General features: G+C 38.2%; 2 protein-coding genes across 2 annotated transcripts in view; one reads left to right on the top strand and one right to left on the bottom strand.

Moving 5' to 3' along the window:
• UBAC2 (UBA domain containing 2) overlaps positions 1 to 24,575 on the bottom strand; it is an 87,045-nt gene that overhangs the window by 32,003 nt on the left and 30,467 nt on the right. The gene's annotated exons all lie outside the window — the stretch shown is intronic.
• Positions 2,023 to 16,054, top strand: GPR183 (G protein-coupled receptor 183). The gene is made up of 2 exons (XM_009085322.4): positions 2,023 to 5,502; positions 13,175 to 16,054. Exons 1-2 carry the CDS (start codon positions 5,462 to 5,464, stop codon positions 14,277 to 14,279), a joined length of 1,146 nt encoding a protein of 381 aa, XP_009083570.1. The 5' UTR covers positions 2,023 to 5,461; the 3' UTR covers positions 14,280 to 16,054.

Below are 24,575 nucleotides of genomic sequence, written 5' to 3'. Positions count from 1 at the left end.
GCCTTTTTTTAGAATATCTATATTGACGCTACTTATCTACAGCAGGTCTGTCAGACAAGTCATCCACAGAATAACACTAGAATATGGCTGACACAGTAAAGTACAACAAAAGGATGGTCAAGGAAAATGTGGACCCACTGGTGAAAAAAAGGACCTAGTGACAAAGGGCAAGAAGAAAGCCAGGGCACTAAATGTCTTTTCTGGGTCAGTTTTCAATAGTTAGTTTTGCCCTCAAGCCTTGCAGGTCCCTGAGCCTCCTGTGGGACTGGAGGAACATCTGCTGTGAAGAAAGACATTTTGGAGGCTCTTGGGACCAGCTGATCATACAGGAGGCAAAAGGACCAGATAGGCTGCACCCCAGGGTTCCGAGGGAGGTGACCATTGCTACCTCACTGAAACATCACGGTGATTACAAATGTCACAGCCATCTTCAATGAGGGCAAGAAGAGGATCCTGATAGCTACAAAGCTCACCTCTATCCCTGGGAAAGTTACAGAGCAAAGTTCCTAGGAGCCATTGCCAGTTATATGATGGACAAAGCAGCTGCTAATATACCATCTGGATTTACCAAGACTGACTCTGGTGCTGTGGATAAGAAAGGGGAAGATGGCAAACGTTATACACTCTGACTCTTGGATGGCCTTTGATTTGGTTTCTTCTTCAGCCCTTAAAGAAAAACAGGGAAGATATGCACTGCAAAAGCAGATTTGAGGGAATCTGGCTGCACTGTTGGACTCAAGGGTTCTGATCAGCAGCACCAACTTTAATGGCAACCACTTATTGGCAGCTTCCCTCAGGTATCCATACTGGGATGAACACTATTTATGGTCTTTATTAAACAACCTGGATGACGGGACAGAGTGCACTCCCAACAAGCTGGTGAGTGAAATCAAACTGGAGGGAGAAGTCAATACTTTGGAGAGCAGGACCACATTCCTTGATGGGCTTGAGAAATGGGCTTACATTAGGAATGTTAGGGAGGGAGTTCAACAGAAGTAACTGTGGAATCTCCATCTGGGTTAGAACAACCTTGTGCAGTGGCATAGACTGGCTAGAAAACAGATTTGCAGTTAAGGAGATGGAGAATCCCTTGAGTGTTAGTCAGCCTTTGAGTGTCACTCTATCCTTGCAGGAAAGGTCAGTCACATACAGGGCAGCATTATCAATGTGCTCTCATCAGGCCAAGAGAAGTAATTGCCCAGCACTTCTGAGCCTAAACCTAAATCACTGTGTCCACTGGGCTTCATGCTTCAAGAAAGGTATTAATATACTGGAGCAACTCCAGACAGGATAATGATGGTCCAGTATTTTACCAGGCTGCCCAGAGCTACAATCTCCATCCTCAAAGATACAGCCTGGACACACAGCCCAAAATAACCCATTCTTGTTGGACATGCTTTGAACCCAGGGTTGAACTAGACAACTGCCAGAGATCCTGTCAAATCTAAGCTATGCTATTGCTCTGTGAATAATCAGAGCCTTAATCCTGAAGCTCATGATCACTGGAGGAATTTCTGTTCCTGTATTTCACTGGGCAGGTACAAACACCCATCCACATACTGTAAATAAAAGGGCTGGCTCTTAACACTTTCAGTTACGTTAATTAGTTGTTTGGTACCATATATCAGATTCAACATCCACAAGGGGAAAACATTTTCTTATTGAAAGACTACTTCAGTGTTTTCTTTCCCTTCACTTCTTTCTTATCCTCTTGTATTTACTTTTCCTCTCATCTCTTTCAGTCTCCTTTTCTGTGCTTTCTCTTTTTTTGCAGTGACCTTCCCCCAGCCTTTTGCTCATTATACTATGAGAATATCAGGAACCCCCTTTCACATACCATGATTAACTTCTACTAGAAATCTGTGATGTCTGTATGCAAAGAAGGACTATAGACACAAGCATATTCTGACTTTGAACTGAGTTTTTGCCCACTTCATATTTAGGAAGTTAATTTTAGTCACATGGATTAGAAAATTAAATTTTCAAACAACTCAGAAAACTCTAATACCTGAAAACTGAATTCTAGAGTTTGAACATTCTACACGTCCATGCCAAAGATGTACTGCAATAGCCATCTCTAGAATAATTATATCCTCATTTTGAAGAGCATGCTAAATTTCAACATTTGAAGTGAAACAGAAACACAGTGACAAGATAGGAACATTCTACATCATATGAGTCGATGAGATTGGTTTTGTACAAAGAAATAAAAAAAGACATATACAAACAATATCCTTGAAAAAAATAAATCAGAGATGTAAAAATTGTCCAAGAAGAAAAAATCTGGGGCAGGTACATCTTACAAGAGAAATGCACTATTTAAAGTCTAAAAGGGTGACTATTAAACGCAGATTAAAATAAAACATTAGCACTAGCAAATATATCCAAAATACGGAGGAAAATTGATACAAAACAGAGGAAAAATGGTTCTAAAATGCATGAAGAAAGGGTTAGAAAGCTAAAAAAATGTAGCTTCTGCAAAAATGCTTGCTGTTGTCAATAGAAGTTCTGTGGCGTTAAGTTTGCAGAAATAACCTATTTTATTCAGAATGACTCACTACACTTACTAACTGCTGTGCTGTGTTTTTCTTAATTCAAGTTCTCCAAAAAACCATTAAACTGACAAATTCACAACCACATATTTTTGGGGGGACCAAAAATATCTCTTATAAAAACAGCTGCAGATAATACAGGCACACAAGCAGCACACTTGCAATTCAAGTTACTAAGTAATTTCTGTGACCCACATTCCTACAGTCAGTCTGAACACTGGCATATTACACTTAAGGTTCCAGCCTTTATTCTGAAGATGGTAAATATTCTCAATAACATTCCTTAAAATTAATTAACTCTGTGGAATGTGACTGCCCTTGATGGTTGTGTTCCTCTACCTGCTGGAGCCCTGGACTCAAAGGACTCACCTACTGCACTCAATTCTTTCACTACACATGAGCAGGAGAGCCCATTGCCTGAGGTCTCTAAATAGCAGCAAAAGGATTAGGCTTTGTTACCCAATACTCACTAGCTAATGCCAATATTTCACAGGAAAGCAGCAAGAATGCAGAGAAAAATTTAAAAATGCATCTGGAGGTGAAAAGAAAGGTTCCTCTTGTCCATGGATATCCCTGCAGAATCTTGCAACTTGCAGCTCATGAAAATTTGAGACTAACCATCTAACCAATAGTTTACAATCCCCTCACGAAGGCACAAGTCAGACACCTATCCTAAAGTAAGCATTAATCCTTAATGCCAAGACTATCCAACAATATATTTTGTACCCTGCTGGGTTCCATGTTCCTCACCTTGTCTGCCAAAATCTGAACACTGTTTGCACATATATGGAAAACACAAATGTATGTCTGCACATATAAGGTTAACACAAACACCTTCTGACACACAACAATTTCTTAATTTACATGTTCAAATCCTGGAGCAGTCCCACAGATATTGTACCAACAGCAGCTGTATCAGAACAGAAAACAAACAGCTAGAAGGATAAACAGTTAGTCAAAGAATGCAACCTGCACCATTTAATTTATCATCATGCTAGGCTGGACTGGTAGCTAATATACCAGTGTGGCTCAAAGGGTACAAGCTAGTACTGTATCTTAATCAAAGGAAGGCAATATTTTATCACATCAAAGCAGGAAACACATACTGCCGTTGTTTTATAATGATAAAACAATTCTGAAACAACCATTTCCTTTAATAAGAAGCTGGGGTACTAATGTCAGCCCCTGAGCAAAGACATGACTGCATATCTCAAAATTTTCCATTTCTACAGCAGACCTTAGGTGCTGGACACAGAACCACACTGTGGTATTACTTTGCGTACATATGAAGCAGTTCCCTGTGCAATTTCCCTTTAAGCAGTCCTGAATTCTCATTACTTCATTTAAAGCAATTTTACTCTCTCATGAAGCTGAATAGTTGAAAAATTATTCAAACCCAAGTAAGGAAAAAAAATCCAGAATAAGACTGGTAAGTTTTCCCAAAAACTTTCTGAATGTGATGTTAGAAGATGAATGTTCCATTAAGACTGAGGAGCTGAAAGCCTTAGATAGAGCCCTTTGGCATCTAAGGGGAATCAAGTCATGTGTACAGGTGTACAGTGGGAGTTCAACACCAGAAAAATCAGTGTACAGTGTCAACCAAGTGCTCCAAGTAGGTAAAAAAGTAGCTCACAAAGCTCTATGTTCTGCTATAGCAAAAACATTTCCTATAACATTGCCTATACAAAGTAACTTTGCCATTAGATCTGTGTTTCCTTGAGGCTTTCTGATGAGATGGATGTGTTAGCAGAGATCCGATCTCTCTACACACCTTCACCACTACAATGTAAGCCAACACCTGTGCTGTGAACACAGCCCTAACATTTCCAAAGAGGCATCCTGCACTCTGTGTGGGTTGGACCTGCCAAAAATAGCCGTATCATGCCTTGTTGGTTGTTTAAAATCAGGCCACCAAATGAGGTCATGAAACAATCCTTTGCAGTCATGAATGATCAGTATCAGTTTTTGGGGAAAAGCCCAGATAGCTCTCAACCACAGCCTCTAAAAGCAAACAAAAGGATTTTCCATTTGCACCTGAACTCCAAAACCCTCTTAACAAACACACAATTTACCTCTTACATTATAAGTTCTTCACTCAGAAACAAGGTTATTTCAGGTACAAATGGGTTAACTCACAATTTGACATCCTATTCCTTTCCTACTCCCTAGCCACTCATTCTTGTCAATATTATTTTAGGGGAATCAGATTTGTGTTTTAGAAGCTTTTTATCTTTCATGTATTTACCTTACATTTTTCATTATCATTATTATTATCACTGCTTAAAATGTAATAAACAGCTTACAAAGGCAGACATTCTTACTAATCTCTCAAAGTCACAGAGTTCTTTAATTCCCTCATACATTTTTGAAAGGCATTTCTGTAAATCCTCATCATTATGATACTAAAACCGTGCTGGGAATGTCCACGGGCGTTTGAGACGTCTGCTTTAACAGCACATCTCGGTATGTCTCAGTTTTGAGGTTTCCTCATGCTTCATCAGATCTCATCGGTAAGAAGTAGTTCAAAGTGTGTACTGATTACATAGCTCTTTGCTGTAAATTAAGGTATTTTTAAATGCAGATGGCACATGAACAAAGTTTTTCTCATATGAGAGGGATTTTAGTTGGTCAACAATTAGTCAAGTAAACCTCTGGGTGAAGTCCCTTCAGGGGGGAGATGGAAGTGTTGTTTCTAATTACTCTCTTTGAGCAGACTAATTGCAAAAGGGTCTAAAATAGATGCTTTCACATCCCATAAAACAGCAGGCAGCAAATCAAGACCGGCAGACAAACAGGGCTGGGTTTTTTTAAGCACTTGAAAAAACCCTACCCCTCCCACAAAAGACTCACGTAATCACTCTAGAGAACAATGTGCAAGGGTAAACCTTCTCAGTCAGGCCATCCTGTTAATGCCCTTAACTGCTCAGAGGATCCAAGAAGCTGCAGAGATGTAAGTACAGAAAAGAACTAACTTTTTACTTCTTCCTTTGCCACTGAGCAACAGCAAACAATTCCAGAAATATTTCCTTTTATGCATTATACTGGATATTGTCATTTGGTAGTAAGGATAAATGAGCTTTGTATGGAAAGGCCCATGGAATAAATTCTCTGATATTTTATATTCCATATTAATATGCTGCTAGTTAGTTTCCACTTAAAGGATCTATTGATCCAAAGCATCAACAAGCTATTCCAACTCCTTTCTCATAGTACAGCCTTCTGACAATCACAGGGAAACATTTCATAGTGCCTTAACTTAGGCAAATTTTTAGCAATACTAATTTAAATTATACTAGTGCAGAAGTAACTACTGTAGAAGTAGTAAGGGAAGCACTGAAGCTCTAAAGTCACTGAACCTCACAGAATAATAGTGAGAGCCCTAAAACAAATTCATACTGTGGTTGTGAATGCATAGCTTGCTTTTATCATATGTATTTCTTGTCTATGAAAACAGCCTCTATTATCAGCTCGAAAACTGCTTTCTCTTCTCACGTCTGAACATTGCAACAGAGCATTTGATGGGTTCAAAGTTTTATGAGCTAATTCCTCTTTTAACTTCTAGTGCACATTTCTTTCAAGGATTTTAGAAGGCATTGTTCTTCTGAACTGCAATGCCAAACATCTTTCTCCTTATTACTGATCTTTAGATATAGTATACGTGGTATGATTTTTATACACCTTCTCAATTTAAAAGGATACATTTTTCCTATTATACTGGCAAAACAAGACAGACTGTTCAAGAGAAAATAACTCAAATATCTTATATCTTAAAAAAATAAGAGAGAGTACATGCCTTTGAGCATAAAATACAAGAGATCTGTCTAATATTTTCATGGCTGCTCCTGAAGAGACAAGGCGATTGAAAATTTAAGAGCTCAAATATAATTTTTTTGTGGTCAAAAGACTCAGGAGCATGTACAGAGAATAATAAACTTAATATAGAAGCTGTAATCTGAAGCTGTATAACCCTACAATTAAATACTATACCTGTATGGGTTTCATGTAACTCCAAAAGAAACCTCAAACTCAAAGAGGTGTGCATGTTTTCTAATACTAAAATACAAATCCTCATTTGACTCCTTTTTTCTTCTGCTAGAAAGAATGTAATTTTCAGTGGCTCACACTTTTATTCTGCTCATTTGCTCTAGTTTTAGGTTCTTTCCTTTTTACATTTGGTATACCTTGGCAAGTGTAAACTGAAGGGAAGTTAATCATCTTAGCATCAGTAGAGCTCTTCACGTCAGTATGTGTTTTTGGCAGAGATGATTTATGTTAGATAGGTGTCACACTTTTTCACCCTTGTAAAGAGAGATCCAACAGATAAGACCAGGGTGTACCCTTCAAATTACTTCCACTTTTTCTTTAATTAGTTATGCACTTCAACTCAACTTCTTTTATTTCCATCTCGCTTACTGTAGCTTTGATTATTTTTTAGCACCAAATATAACTGTCATACAACTGTCCTTTAAAATTCATAGTAATAGACTATAGACTATATAAAGATCCCACAGTCTTGCGCACTTGCATATTCTGTTAAGCAGCTAAAGAATATTCTAATTCTTTATAGCCACTGTTAAGACAATATTTAGGATTCTCTGACGTTTGTGTTACAAATTTGGGTTTACTATGCCAACAAATTTGGATCTATATCAAAGAGGGATAAAAGCACAAGCCTGGAAAATCTCTCATCAAAATTAGCTGTGGGTTGTGACCTGAGGACTCAATCTTCAGGTCATTAGGTTGACTCACCAGCCTTTAGAACACAAAACTCAACAGCTTTTGAAAAGAAATTAACAAAAAGCACTAGAAGCATGAGTGTTAAAGTGTTAGAAAGAAAGAGGAAGCTTTAGGACATGTCTGTCTCTCGCCTCAGTTTTTGCAGTCCCTCGCTGCCAGTCCACACACACCATATTATGCACCTTAGGTATATGTTCCTTCTATTTTAACAAGGTGTTCTACTATGCAACTTAGCACACACACTTTTTAATACACATAACTTAGCTGAATCAAGACTTTTTCTCAAACGGAGAACACTCTACAACAGAGATCACCTGTACAGTAAAATAGAAATACAAACAGTAAATACAACTGGTTAACAGAAAAAAGAATTTTTAAATTAAGGAAAAAATTAAACCTACAAAAACATAGCACTGCATATTTCCCATCTTCTAGTGTTTTTAAAACAATGTAAGACTTACACAGATTATATCTATAGAGGACTGTTAAGATCAGTGACTCTTGCATAGAAGAGAAGTCTCTTTCCTGAGCATTCCTTTAAAACAATTTATACTCTTTATGCATAGAAAAACAGCATTAACCCTCAATACAATTTGTTAAAGAAATATTGTCCATCTCATAGTGATAAAACCATACTATGTATAGTGAGCCAGAAGAGATCTTTGTCATGAACTGCTGTGCCTTTCCATGAATATAATTAGTATCCTTAAATTAGCAACTGGACCAGGGACAAATGGACCAGGGATTCATCTTCAAAGAATGAAAATTATGATGAGACACAGAGAAATCACACATTAGATTACAATACAGAGTAAAAGCCTTGTACATGCCCCCTGTTCTGCTGAAAAGACAGATGGTGCTTCTCAGCAAAAGCAGGAGATGAGAACAAGAAGAAATTTCAATTTAGCATACAGAGAGAGCTTTGTACCACTGCTTGCATGCAGTCCCAACCCATGTAATCTAAAGTGCAACACTGCAATTGCTGGCTCACAGCTTAAGTCTATGCTTCTTAACAGTTAAATGTATGTATGATTATGGTACTACATACAAAGCTCATCACACATGAACATGTCTGTGAAGCAGAGGTTTGGATTACACAGTACTTCCAGACTGGGGTCACCATCCTGTTCATCAAACACCTTTTGCTGTGGGGATTAAACACAAAAGAAATGTATAAACATAAAACAAATGACTGATGCCAGTCAAATGTTTTCACACAACATGAATCTCCCACACAAGCTATTTTTCCTTCTTTGATGAGATCACAATATTGGTTTAGAAAGACACCTGCACAGATTTCAGACATGCTAGATTTTGTAAGCAGCTTGCCATTGTGCTGCAAATTTTTTTCCCCCAGATGGATGCTATTGCTGTGAAACATCAAGAACCATAGAGAACAGACTAGCAGCTGCCTAGCTAACAAGCCTCATAAGTAACTGACTAAAGTAACTGACTAAAGAAATTTGCTGGTCAAAAAAGCAAACATAGTGCTAAGACTTGAAAATGGCAAGGGAAAGAACAACCTGCACTGGTTGCAAGCCTGAGCATAGTATTTAACAGTAAAATTAATTTTAAACTCTCCCAGACATAAGGTCCTCCCAGGTGAAAGCAGAGAGCAATGGCCATGCCCTTACACTGGAGATATCCTATGACAGAGTGAATCAGAGAAATACCCCTGGAGCGCAGTAGTGCACTGCTACACAACTCTATCTTGCATACAAAACCCACTGAGCAGAAAAAGCAGGGATGGAGTGGTGAGTTTGCCTCCAGGCACAGTAATACCAAGAGGCATCTGGAATCCCAAGTCCTGCATGGGACACAGCTGCAGTTAGAACTCAGACATCACAGGATCATTTCACCTTGTAGTGAAATGTTTGAGAAGCTTACCTTGAATTGACTAAACCATGAGATTATGTAAAGAGACTCAATGAAAACAGCAATTGCAAATTAATTTTAGAGACATTTAAGAGAGAGACATATTATCAACAGGGAGGTTCACTGACCAAAGACTAGAGTACAAATGGGTAATTTGCTTCCTCTTCAGTTCTCCAAAGACAAACAGCACCTTAGAAAGTATGCTTTAAAAGAAAAGTTACAGAATAACTAAAATAATATGATCTGAACTATACAGAAGATTACATTAAGTGAGTAAGTGGTCTGTGTCAGAGTGTTTATAGACTCAGAAAATGTGAAAACCCGAACAATCTTCCTTACAATACAGATATACAGACATTTATACCTTAACATTTTGGCATGTAACTCTAAGCTAAAGACCTCTGCTTCTGTTTTCTTAAATTATTTAATTGTTAAGGGATATTAATATAATCTTTCTTCCAAGTATATTCTTCAAAGTAGTATCATTAATAAACCTGGAAAGCCAATGGAAGGATCTTTAGTCCAGCAGAGTTTGGACTACTAAAACTTTAATCACTACTAAAACTTTTGCTTTTGGAAGAGCAAAAGTTTTAGTAGTGATTCCAGAGAGTAAATTCATTGGTGCATCTGGATTTGGGACAGTAAATGGCCATGTTCTCATGAGTTATTCAGGCACACAGCTCATTAAAACAGACTCATGTCCAGCTAATCTGAGGTTTGCAGCAGTAAGGATGTAAAACTCTTCATTTATTCTCCAGTAATGCAAAACTCACAAAAAATACTCAAAATGTTTTTTTTATAGACACATCCTCTAGAGGATGTCATATGCTGTATGTGTAAGTGGATCACTCAGGATTGCTGCCAAGAAATAAAGAGCAACCTGACACAAGGAGTAGGTTTTTTTTAAATAAGATCTTATCTTACTTAATAGTCCAGACACCATTCAGGAAGAAAATGTTATTTTTAATGAAGCCCTCCTCTCCAAGATTTCCGAGAAAATGCGAAATACCTGCTGAGGTGAATGGAGTTCATCCAACAATAATTAGAGTTCAGAAGTACAGAGAAGTTACCACAGCTTGAGTGATGCACATTATAGTGGATGGTATCAACTTTATCATCTGTTTGGGCCACAAACCAGATAAAATATCTCTCTCTCTCTCTTTTTTTTTTTTTTTTTTTTTTTAATGAATATATTCAGGTACTGTAGCACCTAAACACCTTGGTGGCTCTCAAAAATGCCCATACACACCTACAGGTAGACAAAACACTAATGCTAATCTACAGTATTGTAAAATGTGTTCCCTACATTAACAGTCAAAATATTTTGGGGATAACAGAGGATCAAAAAGAATACTTTTTGCCCCTAGGGCTGACTCCCACAGCAGGCAGAAGAGCCTGGCAAGGAGCACAGCTTGGGTGACTGCACACTGCCCTGGAAGATCCATGAGCTGTGCTCCTCCAGCCTTCTCCTCATCCATTTGTGGCCAGTTTGTCCTGCCAGGGAACTGCTTCCAATATATATCCATGCTAGCACCATGGATAGACACAAACACTTGTCTCAGCTACGACTCCTTCTCAATAAAGAAGCCACACTTCTATGCGAGGATGAACAGCCTATTTTGAACAACAAGTTCTGGATTAATTTATTAAAGATCCAAATTCATAGCACAAAATTAGGAAACATGCAATTTATTAAATTCTACTATTGATGTAAAAAATGATATATTTTACTGAATATACAGGTTTCTTCCTAAACTGTGGTTCAATGTGTTTTTATAATAGATACTCTACATTTTACTAATGCTTATAGAAAGACATATGAATGGATATGAGAATTATGTGCACTATTTTTGAATCTAAACTATTACAACTTTAAAAAATCCCCATGCACTTAATATGCTGTAGCTAGTTACTGCAATTGAACTGTTTATCACAAATCTTGGATTATCCTTTCCTAAATATGTTGACAAAATTATTTTAACTAAACTTCAAGAAAGAGATTAATAGAAGATAGATGTGATGCTGGGAGTGTGAACAAGAATTAGAAGCATTTAAATATGAGAAACAAAACAAAATACTTCACTGACTCATATACAGGTACCTACACTAACCTACACCATTTATGCAAAGCCTGTTACACTTAGGTAAAACAAAATCCATCCTAAACACTCCTACAAGGGAAAAGATGGGAGGAAATCATACCAGAACTATCCTCAGGGTAATAAACATGCATTAATCAATCACCAAACACACTAACACCAAGACAGCGTGAACAATGCAGAATTAACCAATACAAAATTACTGATATTCTTAAACCTGCACTACAGCTGGAGTTGCTCTTTACCAGATTAGTTCCTTTATTCAAGGCACAGAACTCCCAGTTCAGATTTGACATACAACCCTGAATGCAGTATTCCTACATCTTAAGGGACAGTACTTTACAAATACCTAAGAATCAGAACATTGTACATCTATCAGTCCGAAATTACTCACCTGTCTTCCCTCCTGTCTATGGAATGCAGCAAACACAGACTTAATGTACTACCTGGAAGCCAAATTTCTTCCTTAAACACGTAAGATAACTAATTTACATATTTTAATACACATCATCCACTATCTGCAGGTTTACTGTTTACAGAGAACCATTAATTGTGAACATCCTGAAATAAGCAGGAGAATCTCCTCAAATCCTGAAAGAAAATACTAACCTTTAAATGCTTTCACAAGTTAATAAAAGGATAAGGAATGCTTTCTAAAATGTGTGATTTAAATCCCCTAAAACAGATGTATTTCCCAGAAAGAGTTTTTGCAAGTGCAACAGGCTACAGTTGCTTGCAAATATTGTGTGTTGAATGACAGATCCTCTGAAATAACATAGATGTGTTAATTAAAGCTACAAGACAGACTCAAAATTCTAATTACAACAGCTTTTATCTTCACGTAGTATTCTTTGTTAAAACAGAAGCAATCTTGTTTTGATTGCTCTTTAAATTCATAAATGGTGCCTCTAAGAGGCACCCTTTTGTAGAACAGCTGCCTGAGGAATAACATGAGATATCCCATCCTTTCTAAGCTTCAGACTTATACTACACAACTGTCAGGTAACAGCAGACCTAGGAAATGTTTGCACCTTGAGCAGTATCAACAGAATGGGGTTCTTTCCATTTCTGAAATTCTGCTGGATCATTTAAAAACATTTTAAAGCCCCTTAAATCACTGCCACTTTGTAACTCTTCTATGCTACTTAGGACTGTAAAGATGAAACAATTTCTAACATCTACTAAATTGACAAAGTGTAAAACAGTTCACCTGCAATACCTCTCTTTATTAGGGTCACTAAAGAGTGATTAAAGTAGTAGTCTTAAGAATGTATGTATGTAAAAATATTTGAATTAGACTCCAGAAGCCAATTCTTAAAACTACAATTAAACAAGTTTTTACGGTTGGAGTCTATGATCTTAAAGGTCTTTTCCAACCTAAATGAATCATAATTCTATTATAATGTCAATATGATGAGAGTGCTGAGAAAAAAAAGGTTTCTCTAAACAAGTAAACAGTGTGAATTGTTAGGAACAAAATTTCCCTTAAAACTAACTAAAACACATTTAAAACATTTTGTCTGCTTGTCTGATCCTTGGGGACTTCATTTGATGCTTTATCAGGTAGTTTCTTCAGACTCTTTTTTCCCCTCAAGGTGCTTTAAACAGTCTCCCAAGTCCTGAGCCTCTACAGACTTTACTTCCAAATATATTACATCCCTGGTTTACTATACTGCCCCTGTCTGACTTTCTTTATTAGAGAGGCAATTGGGAACAAGACAGAAAAGCCAAAAGGAGGCATCTGTTTGTTTGTTTTCATATAGGGTCTTGAAAAGTATTTCACAGCAATGAAGTTTCATTTCATTTTTTTAGTCTTATTTTGCAACAGAGGCTGTCCATTTTTACATAGAAGTAGTTTATCTACATTTCTTACAAAACGGTTCCTTTTGTTGGCTTTTTTTCTCATGTTAGGTCTACTGAGCTTCCCGCAACAACAGTGGTGGCAGAAATGGACCCTTTCACAGCCTCTGAGACCAACATTTCCACCTGTGACTTATATGAGCACAAAGACACAGCACGGATATTATTGTCTGTCTTCTACGGCTCCATCTTGATTCTTGGGGTGCTTGGAAACACCATTGCCCTCACTGTCATTTTTAAAAACAGAAAGAAGATCAACTCCACTACCCTCTATTCAACAAACCTCGTCTTCTCCGACCTGCTGTTCTGCATTGCCTTGCCAACCAGGATCGCCTACTACGCCCTGGGATTCCACTGGCCCTTTGGAGAAGCTCTGTGTCGAATCACTGCGCTCCTGTTCTACATCAACACCTACGCAGGTGTCAACTTCATGACGTGCCTGAGCATCGACAGGTTCTTCGCTGTCGTCCACCCCTTCCGATACAAGATCAGAAGGATTAAATATGCCAAGGGCATTTGTGTCTTTGTCTGGTTTCTTGTATTCAGTCAAACTTTCCCATTACTTATACAATCCATGTCACACGAAGAAAATGAAAGGACTACATGTATGGAATATCCAAACTTTGAGAAAATAGAACATCTACCACTTATACTTCTTGCTGCCTGTTTAATAGGGTACCTTATTCCTCTGGGAATTATTCTATTTTGCTACTCTCAAATCAGCTGCAAACTTTTTCAAACAGCCAAGGAAAATCCACTGACTGAAAAATCAGGGATAAACAAAAAAGCCATCAATACAATCATATTTGTAATTATAGTGTTCATCATCTGCTTTACTCCTTATCATGTTGCAATCATACAACACATGATTAAGAAACTTCAGCAAGAACCCTTGTGCACTGAAAAGAAAATTTTCCAGAAGTCACTCCACTATACTGTATTTCTGATGAATTTTAACTGCTGCCTAGATCCTTTCATCTATTTCTTTGCATGCAAAGGATACAAGAGAACTGTACTGAAAATACTGCGACGACAAGTGAGTGTATCAATTTCAAGTGCTGCCAGATCACATCACGAAGAAAGCTCCCGTGACGCAGGAGAAACGCAAATGACGGTACTTGCTAAATCTTCCAATGGAAAGCTACCTGAAAAATAAACTCTGTAGTACAGCACAGTGAACCAAGACTAAAAATCCAGGGTCCACAGCAAAAACTCTTAGTGCTCCCCTACAGTAGCTTAAGTAAAATTCTGTTTCTCAGGATGTCAGGGAATCAAGGAGTGATGGACTGAAAAAGATTTGTCACAGGACAGCAGGAAAACTCGGCATTATAATTTTCTTGCTATATCCTTTTGACTCATCTCTTATTTTTTCCAGGAAATAAGCACCATTGTGGATGTTCAGATTCCATGCTGCACATACATATGCCTGGATATTAATAACTCAAGCAGAGCCAAATCACAGTTAGGGTTGAGCACAAACATAGTCTACAATTCAGACCAACTACAACCAGAACATCTAAAAATTTCAAGACCTCTAGTTGAGCTCCAGTTATAGCAATGATTTTGTTGGCCCAGTCACACAAACAGAGGAAATAAAATTTTGAGATAAAATGAACAACTTCTTTGCTCATTTGACTATGACAAGTACTTAGTTTATAGCTCTTTGGAGGTGAAACTACATTTTACAATATTTGGAGCACAAATGCCTTATTGGACAATTCACATAGAAAACATTGTCAAATGCAACACATAAAAAGCTAATGAACTGTTTGGTTCTCCCCAACACTGAACATCTGCTGTATGTAAAGTCACTCATCTTCACAAGGTGTATTATCGCTTTACTCCTTTTCCTTTTTAGTGTGTATTGTAAAAAGGTTCTCTCTACTCCTGTTGTATATAGATTATTTATAAACATGAATTGAAGCAAGAGACTGTAATACGAAAACAGTAAAAAGAACAGTGATACAGTGTTCTTCAGAACTTCTGCTGAAGTCAGACATGGACACAAGACAAATGCTTTAGAAACCTGAATAAATGTTCATAGTTGAGACCATTCAAAAAGTAAATTAATGGATTAATTCTGATGGTATGAGATGGCTACCTCTCTTTAAGCACTGTTTACCTGGGAGATCAATAAATGAGAACAGCAGAACTGGCAGGGAAGGAACAAGTTTTCTCATCATGCCTTCATCCAGCGTATCTGGGATCCCTTTAGGCATGCTGAAATTGGCTCAGGAAATAGACCAAATGACTTAAGCACATCCTGCTGGAATCAGCTCAATACCAGCTGAGAATCCAGGATGTAAGCCCTGGGTTCCTGCTGATGTGCCCTTCAGTCACGTTTCAGCTTCCTTCCCTACTTTATTCCTGGCCCTGCTATCTTTTCTTTAGTGCTCTATCTTATTAGTATGCCTCTGCTGGCCAACACAACTTGGTAACTCAACCAGAAGGTTGTGATGGAAAATTAAAGAGTGCCTGATAATCATCAGTAAAGGCTATGCCAGATGTTAGAACAAATGTTATTTATTGCAGCTGTATCTCTCTGGCACTGAAATTGTACTGGAAGTCAAACAAACATATTACACTTGTCATTCTGCAATTCCTTCCCTCCTCACATGCTGACCTCTGCCTACCTGCAAATAAGGAAGGGTAGTACCTGACAAGCAGTACAGAAGCATTAAATTAACAATCAATTTTTTATGGCAAAGAAACCACAACCCCCCCTACATTTCATACCATTTAGACTGCCAAAATTGAGTTTCTACTTCTAAAATACTAATTCTCTCTTTTCTAATTGTAAAAGACACTATTCAGCATCAGAAAAGCAGTGTAAGAAAAATAACTTTTATCAGGAGAAGTTCTACTTAATTCTGTATGTTCTAGCAGTTCTGTTCTTGTCAGCTTTTTTTAATAAACTATTTTAAAACATTATTTAAGAATCTGTTCCTATTGAATTAAGCAAATGGTAACCAGATAAAATCATAGACCACTCATGAATACCTAGAAGTGGTAGACATAAAATAGATGTATTGTTAACATCTCACTAGTACAAGCTTATTTTATTCTACTAATGTCTAGGCTTTTTTGAGTTTTTAGTATGCCTTTCATCTAACTGTGATTATAAAATCTTAACAAGAAGAAGCCTTTTTTGTATTTGTCTGTAAAATATAATTTAAGTATGTATTAAAACACCACATACAGCAGGTAACTACACTTTTCTAGGTGAAGATGACTACTACTGCTCTACCGTGAGTGCAGTTAGATATAGCTTTGAGAAAAGCTATGTTTCTCAAATGCAGAAGAAAGCAATAAAATAAAAAGCTTTTAAAAGCTAAGATAAGCTCAGTTTCCTGACAAAAGTCCTGCAAGCACTGACATACAGACGGACAATGACAATTCACATCTGTGGCAGCTGATGCCACTGCTCCACCTCACTCCTTCTCAGGATGCACTCGCAGCTCAAGCACACTTGTGTCAATGAGGAGACTCTTTTCTGTCATCTGCCAAAAGCAGCAGTGAGGGATTCACTTGGCTTGGGACACAGCACTGAAGCAAAACATTTAGAGAGCATCTGTCCTGTTCTTGTACCAGCTGTGGCATGGGGCTGGCAGCCATCACCAGAGAGATGGTAACAACCTGCTGCACGGGACTAAATGAGAGCAGTGAGGAAAAAGTTACAGCTGTTCTCAAACAACGGGTTTCCTCCATGATGCTCTTATCCAACTTGGGGCTTGAAGTAGTGTAAGAGCTTTGCAAGAAAAAATAAGCTTTTGCTTTGGGGGAAGCTTTTCATACATTCTAAGCATTGTTCCTTTCTGTGTGACAGGCTGGTAAATGGTCACATAGAACTGAGACTCTTTCATGCTTTTCATACACAAATAAAGCAACTGACAAGTAGCAATAGGTTCAATTGGCATGCTCATTGTGAGGATCTGACTGGAGCATTTCAGAAAAACTTGGTCTTTATTTGGAGGGTGAAGTCTAGTCAGGATCTCGAAACACACATTCTTGAAAAAACACCAGAATCTCTTCTATCTCAAAACTTTGGAGTGTCAGGCCAGGCGGTTGCTAGGAGAACTCCAACTATGTGGAGTCCCAGTTCTAGTACTAACACGGCATGTCCACGGCTGACATCTCTCTCAAAACCTGGCTGGTAGGGAATGTGACAGAGCATATAGGAAGCAAAAATTATGATGGTGGCCAATTGGTACATCTTGGCTGTCTCTGTCCAAGTCCAGAAAAGAAAGCTGGATAGACATCTACTGTCAAACATATGATCAAGTAAAGGTGCACCATGTGAAAAATCCCAAAACATGCACACTTCCAGCAGAAGAGCATCTAGTACCTTCATCTTTCACTGAGAATACAAAACTAAACAGTAATAGTGCAAGTACCCTCAGCTGCCTTGGACTCTGAGGTATTGAAGACTAACTGAAACTGTGGAGATAAAGAAGGCAGTCTTCTGTGGCTTATAGTCCCAGCAGAAGAGGACAGATATTTCCCAGAGGACTGCTGTCTGACTGTGTGGTCTGTGGTTCTGAAAGCTGTATAGATGAGGAAACTGTAAGCAGCATGGTCATTTAGCAAAAGAGAGTGACAGCAACTGTCTGAAGTTGTAAACATGCTACCTCAAATAACACAGTTCTTGAGAAGTGATTAGTGACCCCTCTTAAATCAGCAAATTAATGTAATTCATGTAAAAAAATAAAAGGAAGGTTTTGAGCTTTTTTAAACAGATATTCCATTTAAGGAAATTTTGTTCTGAAATTTAAAAGCTTTTACACAAGCAAGGAATGAAGAGACTCCAATAAACCAATGAGACAGCCTGCAACATAGGAAAAATAAATAGCATGGAGCTGAAGAGAAAGAGAAGAAAAGCTTTGCCTTATACGACCACTTCTGGAGGAACTGAAAAGCCATGACATACTCTGTTCTCTTCTATCACCACGTCTGTGGTACAGAGCAGAGGAACAACTGAAGATAAACTAAGGTTTGTATTCAGCAGTATCCCACTGTGCTGGCTCAATACAGAGCCAGTGTGTCAACAGACACACGAATTACTTGAAAAACAACAAATTCATCTGAGTGCAACATTTCCTAATACAGTCTTGGCTAATCTGCAGCCTGTAGACTAAGACTGTGGTACAAAATAAATACAAAAACTCTGCCAAGCTGCAACCCTTCTCTGAAGAAAATGGGAATTACTGTTTGTGTAGTAAATGCCAAAATATATTTCCTCAATTTTTTTACCCTCTGAATACTCCCTTGGCTTCCTGCAATGTCTAACTTTGGACTTCCCGAGGCAGATGTCTCATCTCTGCACATGACAGCCCTCAATCAATGTTTTCTTCCATCAGACTGTCTGGTCCCTTTTTGAACTCAAATAAAATATCTGCAACTGCAGTGTTTTGCAGCAAGAAGCTGCACAGCAAGAAGCTACCCATGGTGTCTGGAGCCATTTTTGTTCACTTGTGACACCTGGTAGTTTCATCTGAAGTCCTTTGCCTCTTGTACCAGAAATGAACTAACACAGTGACTCCCTATTCACCCTTTCACAGTACCTGTGATTTTATAGACCTGCATCAAATCCCCTTTCTTCAAATTATCTTGTCTCTTCTCCTGTGAACAGTCAGATGAAAGCTGTTCACCACTTAATGTAAACTCTAAAAGAAGGAAAGAAGGCAAGTATAAATAAAGAACAGGATCCAGCTGTGTTTATGCTGTGTGGCAGTTGAGAACAGGGTATGTTGTGTGTATACCTCTATACACAAGAGATCAACAGTATACTACTTTTCTTACCATATTAGCATAAAGATTCTCTAAACTAGGATCTTGCCACATGACTGACAAATTAGGATAACCTTGTTCCAAAGCACTAAATAAGGAAGAACTGGACCTCAATGGATTGGAAAAATGGACTCACATGAGCCTCATGAAGTTCAGCAAGCCAAATGAAGAACCAAGTTAGAATAACCCCACACAACAGTGGAGGCTGGGCATGACCTGGTTAGAAAGCAGACTGGCAAAAAATTCTGAGCTCCTGGTAGATAGGTTAAAGAGGAGCTAACATTGTAACCTTATAGCCAAACATGGCTGTGTTTAAAAAGAATTCTTTCCCCTCCATTTGATACTTGTGAGATCCTGCCTGGAATTCTGTACTAAGTTTTGGGTTTCCCAGTAGAAGAAAGATACTTGGCATACTGGAACAAGCCTAGCAGACTGCCACCAAAAATGTGGAAGGAGCTTGTAGCATGTGTTACTGGAGGAGAGGCAGAGGGAACTGAGATGGTTAACTGAGAGATGTTACTGCTATCTGCAACTGCCTGATGGGGAGGGATACTGAAAAGATGGCAACACCCAGTAAGAGGCAAAAGTTGCATCAAGGACCAACTAAACATTAAGAAGCACTTTTTCATCATGAGGTTAGTCAGACATTAGGAAAGGTACCACAGAAAGCCTTCGAAATATCTGTCCTTAGAGATACTCCAAACCTAATTCGACACAGCCATGCTGAAATTGGTACTTCCAGGGCTGGGCAACATAATGCCTAGTGGCTCCTTTCAACTTTACTTTCAACTGCCTCTGTTATGACCAGCAAATTAGTCCAAGTTAGACAGGAAAGCAACATGTAACTCAATGGCCTTCCAGTAAAACTAGCAAATTACATAGCTTTAAAATCTTCTGGTCTTGTCTTCTACTTAAGCCCTTATCAAAATGCTGTCATGAGCATCTTCCTAAAATAAAAGAAAGGTCAAGACGTGGCATAGATTTCTTTTCATAAAACTGCATTCATTTTTCCTCACTGCAAAAGTATGAATTTCTCCTCTTCCTCTTTTGTTTTCCTCAGTTGTGACAGATGTTGTGCAAAGGGCTAAACTAAAAAAAGAAAGTTTTGCACCTGTTGGAAGGCAGCAACATTGTGGTTATCCTAACCCCTCCAGAAAAGTATGCATTGTCTTATACCATGCAAAAGGAGAGCTGTGTTCCTCCCTCTAATCAGCTAAGCTTAGCAGTTTCATCCTTCCTGTGTCATGTAACTTTCAAGGGAAGTTGTGGTTAGTTTAACTCCAAGACAGCCTACTTTAAATATAGAGATGCTGAAGACTGATTATTCTCAACTCACCAGCCAAGAGTAGCCAGATAGTGTTTTATTGGTAGCAACTGATACCAAGGGACTAAGTACTAGATATCTTAGTGTCACAACTCTGAATCATGGACAGAAGTTCAGAAATAATAATGATAAATCACTGTCCCCAGTGGGACCAGAAGAGATGAACCTCCCCAGTCAGCTGCATGTGTGAGGCATTTTTGACAAACAGAGACAACTGAAGTTTCCAGTTATCAGACTATAAAGACAACTTTATTGACAGTAAAGTCAATTCTTTATTTTTGTCTTTCAAATAAAATCAATGCAGTGTATTCTCAATGCCAGCTATTCGAAACAACCTGAACACCCACCAGAACCTTACTTCATTCACTCAGATGGGGGCAACCCAGCTATTTTAAATGTGCAAGGAGCAGCTACCAGGATAATCAAGTCATCTGAAATTACTGACATAATAGATTACAGTGTATTAACATCATTAAGCAAAGGTGTTTTAGGCTTTAACTTCTTTTAAGCCAAAAGCTAGAAGAGAAGCTCTACAACTAACATACTCAGATGCCAGCAGCAAAACTTATGACCACAAACACCAGGGGTGACTGCAAGACAAGCAGCTCACAACTCCAGGTACAGCCAGGACACCTCTGCCCCTCCTTGCTGCCCTCCTGCACCATTTCAGCCGTTCAGCCAGCACCCACATCCCAAGCACTTGGCATCCCTATAACTAAGAGCACAGGGAGAGCTGCCCACAGCTGGCAAACCCAGAGGCCAAGCTCAGGGCTGAGAGCAACTCGCTGAGGGCCACTGCAGATGGAGAGCCCAGGGTCAGGGAAATGCCTCCTCATGTCTGAACTGGTTTTACTGCCTCCACAAAAGGTCTCTCTGTATTTCTTCCGCTGCATGAGGAAGCTGAACTTGGAAAAATTAATTCCTCTGGCTACAGCCCTGCCTTCCTAATAGTGTAGCTGCTGGTGGTGTGAGACCACTTAACTGTGCAGCTCAGCATCTCTATTCAAGCAGTCAAGCACAACTGCCATCACAATCTCTTTGCAGCGCTTCTTGTGCTGCAGCTTGCAAATTCCTGCTGAAATTAAGTGATTACTGATCGGATTTGTAATTTTTAAATACCCACAAAAATAATTTTTGGAACAGACATCAATAAAGAGCTAGTACCATAATGTATTTTAACTACAGATGAAGTCTCATTTTCATATGGTCCAGATAAGGTCTTCACAACATGAAAAAAAAGGAAAAAAAATTCTCAGAAATCTGATTCTAAGGCTCTTTCAAGAAGTGCCACTTTCTAGTCCCAAACAAAAACAGGAAACAAGTGTGCCTCACTGGCCACAGACCCACAAGTAGAAAAAGGTTTTGCTACTCTCTTTTGACAGTATTGTGAACACATCAGAAAAAGGTCTAAGCAACTAAGAACCATGACTTATACCCCATTTCATCTGATGATACAACACAACTGCTAGCAGCAGGATTCCTCCATACACAGTATGCTGACAGCACTGGCCTGGGAAGAATGTCGGGGTGTACCAGCAAGACACACCAAGAATTGCAGAGCACCTCAGAACTATAAAGACAATTTTATTTTAGTTAAGTGACCTCTGCTTAGAACAGCAATACGTCTTCAATTGATAAGAAAACACAAAATCATCTGTATTTTGAACCAAAGTGGTGGCAGTTGCAGAAATAACCTTATAAATAATGATTTACCTACTGTAGCAGACAGCAGTGGACAACTATTTTGTGAAGAGGCAGTGACCTACATAACTACTATCTGAGGTGCAGGCCTCTGGATCATGCATACTACATGACCACTACTTAATCAAGACACATCTAATCAATAGTATAATTAATCACTATATCCACACTCAATACATAATTACCCAATGTGTAGTCAATGCACACCTAAGTATATTTGTATAATGTAATGTCTCGTTCATATGAATTATTATCTGAAACAGTTTTGTGACTGCAGCTTCATTAATGATGTAAGAGTGTATATTGCTCAAGGGGGTCTTGAAAGCCATCTCCTTACTCCCTGCTGGGTTCTGCCAGTGACTGATCAATCTGTACTGTGAGAAGACCCTGAAAGAATACAAGTGATGTCCAAGCTGGTGAACCTCACCACAGATGGGATCTGTACTGTGTGCTGCCCCTGACCTGAGTTCCAGCCAGTGCTGTAACATCTTGTTGTTCCCAGCATTGGAAAAGATAAAGGATTTCATAACTTGCTACTGGCTTTTCTAGGCTATTAATGAACAGTTATCTGCCTTGCAAGTGTTTGTGCCTCTTTTACAGGGATTCAGTCCTCTCCTTGGTGCAAAAGACTCCTTGATCTTTTATTTATCACCTTTCCAACTGCAAATACCAGGAGGATAAGAGATGAGTTGCAATTCTTTTTCTCCAAGAAGTATTCTATCAAATCAAAAAAGACCAAAGCCACTAAGTTAAAAAAATCTAATAAATTAACTTTTGTTATGAGCAGAATGAAAAAACAAACTAATAAGGCTTTGTGGGAATAAAAAAGGAATAAAAACATAAACAAATTACTAGTGATGGAAAACCAAACAGTGAGTGATCTTAAAATGTGTGAGAGACTCAAGCAGTGATCTCTGAGAAAAACTGTCATCAAGCAGTGGTTGTAAGTAAACAAGGAATTATAATATGAATTTGAAAAAATTTCCATATTTATGGTCCAGGGATGGTAAAAAACACACAAAAATGAAACCACCAATTAAGGCTACATGAATTTGGGAAAAAAAATGGTCAAAATTTTTAGTGATTCCTGTGCTTCATATGTAAGAGCTTAAATATTGGTGTAAAAAAATTCAGAAACACATCAGAAGCTAAATAAACTTGTGTTTTATTTGTTCAAAACAAACTAGTAAAACAAAAAGCTCCCTAATTATAAAAATTTATATTTTACTATTTGAAAACTCTTAACTGTGCTTCCAAAAAAACCCCACTTGCTGGTCTTTGGTAACAACATCAGGAAAATTAAATACTGTGGGCAACATCACAATTTGCTTTCCCCTCTTGGTTTCAGTTTTAAGCTTTCAATACTTTTCAATAAGCAAAGATTGCCAGTAGAGTGGTTAAAATTCTCTTCAAATTAATGTTTTCCACTCTTAATATCTACCTCACTCTTACAAAAACTGTTTGTATGGAGAAACAATTTCTGACTAAAATGTCAGGCTTTTCTTTCAAGTATATAATTACAGAAAAAAAAAAGTCTGCTTTTATTTTTTTTCAAGTTTTGTTGAAATACAAAAGATAGCAATTTTTTTTTCCCTTCTTTTAATTTTTCTTTTTAGTAAGTTCACAATGCTGGGACATTGTGCAACTCTCAGTAGCAGACAACCCAACTTCCTTACCATTTCTGTTTGGTCACACATAACAAGAAAATTTGAAACTGCCTCACCAAAGCGCATTTCTTTCTAATGTGCTATCCTGATTTTAACAGACAAATACTAAATCACTCAGAGACATGCAATATCTCATCATAATATGCCTATTGTGGAGTTTCTTCATAACAACTACTGCTTCTCATAGCCCTTGTTTAAAATCATCCAGTGCAGAAATCCAATTACAGCTCATTTATCTTCAAAAAGAGTTTAGACAGCTGACATTATTCAGCCAGGTTGGCAGAGACACATGTAATGTTTACCTCCATAAGCTGCTTACAGAGTACTGACCACAGAGATTAATCCTGCTGCAGGGCAGACCAGTTTCTGATTGGAATAATTAGTTCTCAGATCTCTAACCATGTTTGGTATTTTCCATCTAACAAAAGCAAATAAACGGTAAGTGTGAAAGTGATGAGTGCCTGCAATTACAAATGCCATTCAATACTCTGAATTTTAAAAGCACAACTCATTTCAGGGAAGCATTTCAAAGATGTTTCATCTTGTTTCCAGACATATTCAATCATTGGTAATTTTTTTTTTTACTTTTTGCCAAATTACCTCCCACTGCTTTCATCCTCCAAATATGGTTACTGAACATGAGTGTGCCTATCTGAGAGGTGCAATATCAGATAGACTTCATGTCCCAGCTGCAAGGCAGAGGTTAAGTATCCTAATTAATGTGAAAATGGAGCATTGCCACATTTCAAGATCACCCTCAAAATCCTCAGCAAATCTTGACACCACTTAAAAACCACCTGATTATGCATTTGTTCTTACATGTGATATCTTGAATGGCATAACTTTGTATAGGGCAGAGCTTTTGGACGATAATGACTCCTCTCACAATTACTAAAATCAGGGTTTGCGATACACCTCAGAGAACCCCAGGTCAGAGGTTATGGTCTTCTGCCTCATCTACCCTCATCCTCTG

The sequence above is a fragment of the Serinus canaria genome, chromosome 1 (genome assembly GCF_022539315.1).
Source record: "Serinus canaria isolate serCan28SL12 chromosome 1, serCan2020, whole genome shotgun sequence".
NCBI lineage: Eukaryota > Metazoa > Chordata > Aves > Passeriformes > Fringillidae > Serinus > Serinus canaria.
The sequence above is the reverse complement of the archived record's forward strand: the minus strand, read 5'-3'. Positions and strand labels throughout refer to the sequence as shown.

Coding starts and splice junctions, on each gene's coding strand:
- GPR183 (XM_009085322.4), top strand. CDS start 5,462: ATGCCCTTAACTGCTCAGAGGATCCAAGAAGCTGCAGAGAT. Junction 5,503..13,174: donor ATCCAAGAAGCTGCAGAGAT/GTAAGTACAGAA, acceptor TTCTCATGTTAG/GTCTACTGAGCTTCCCGCAA.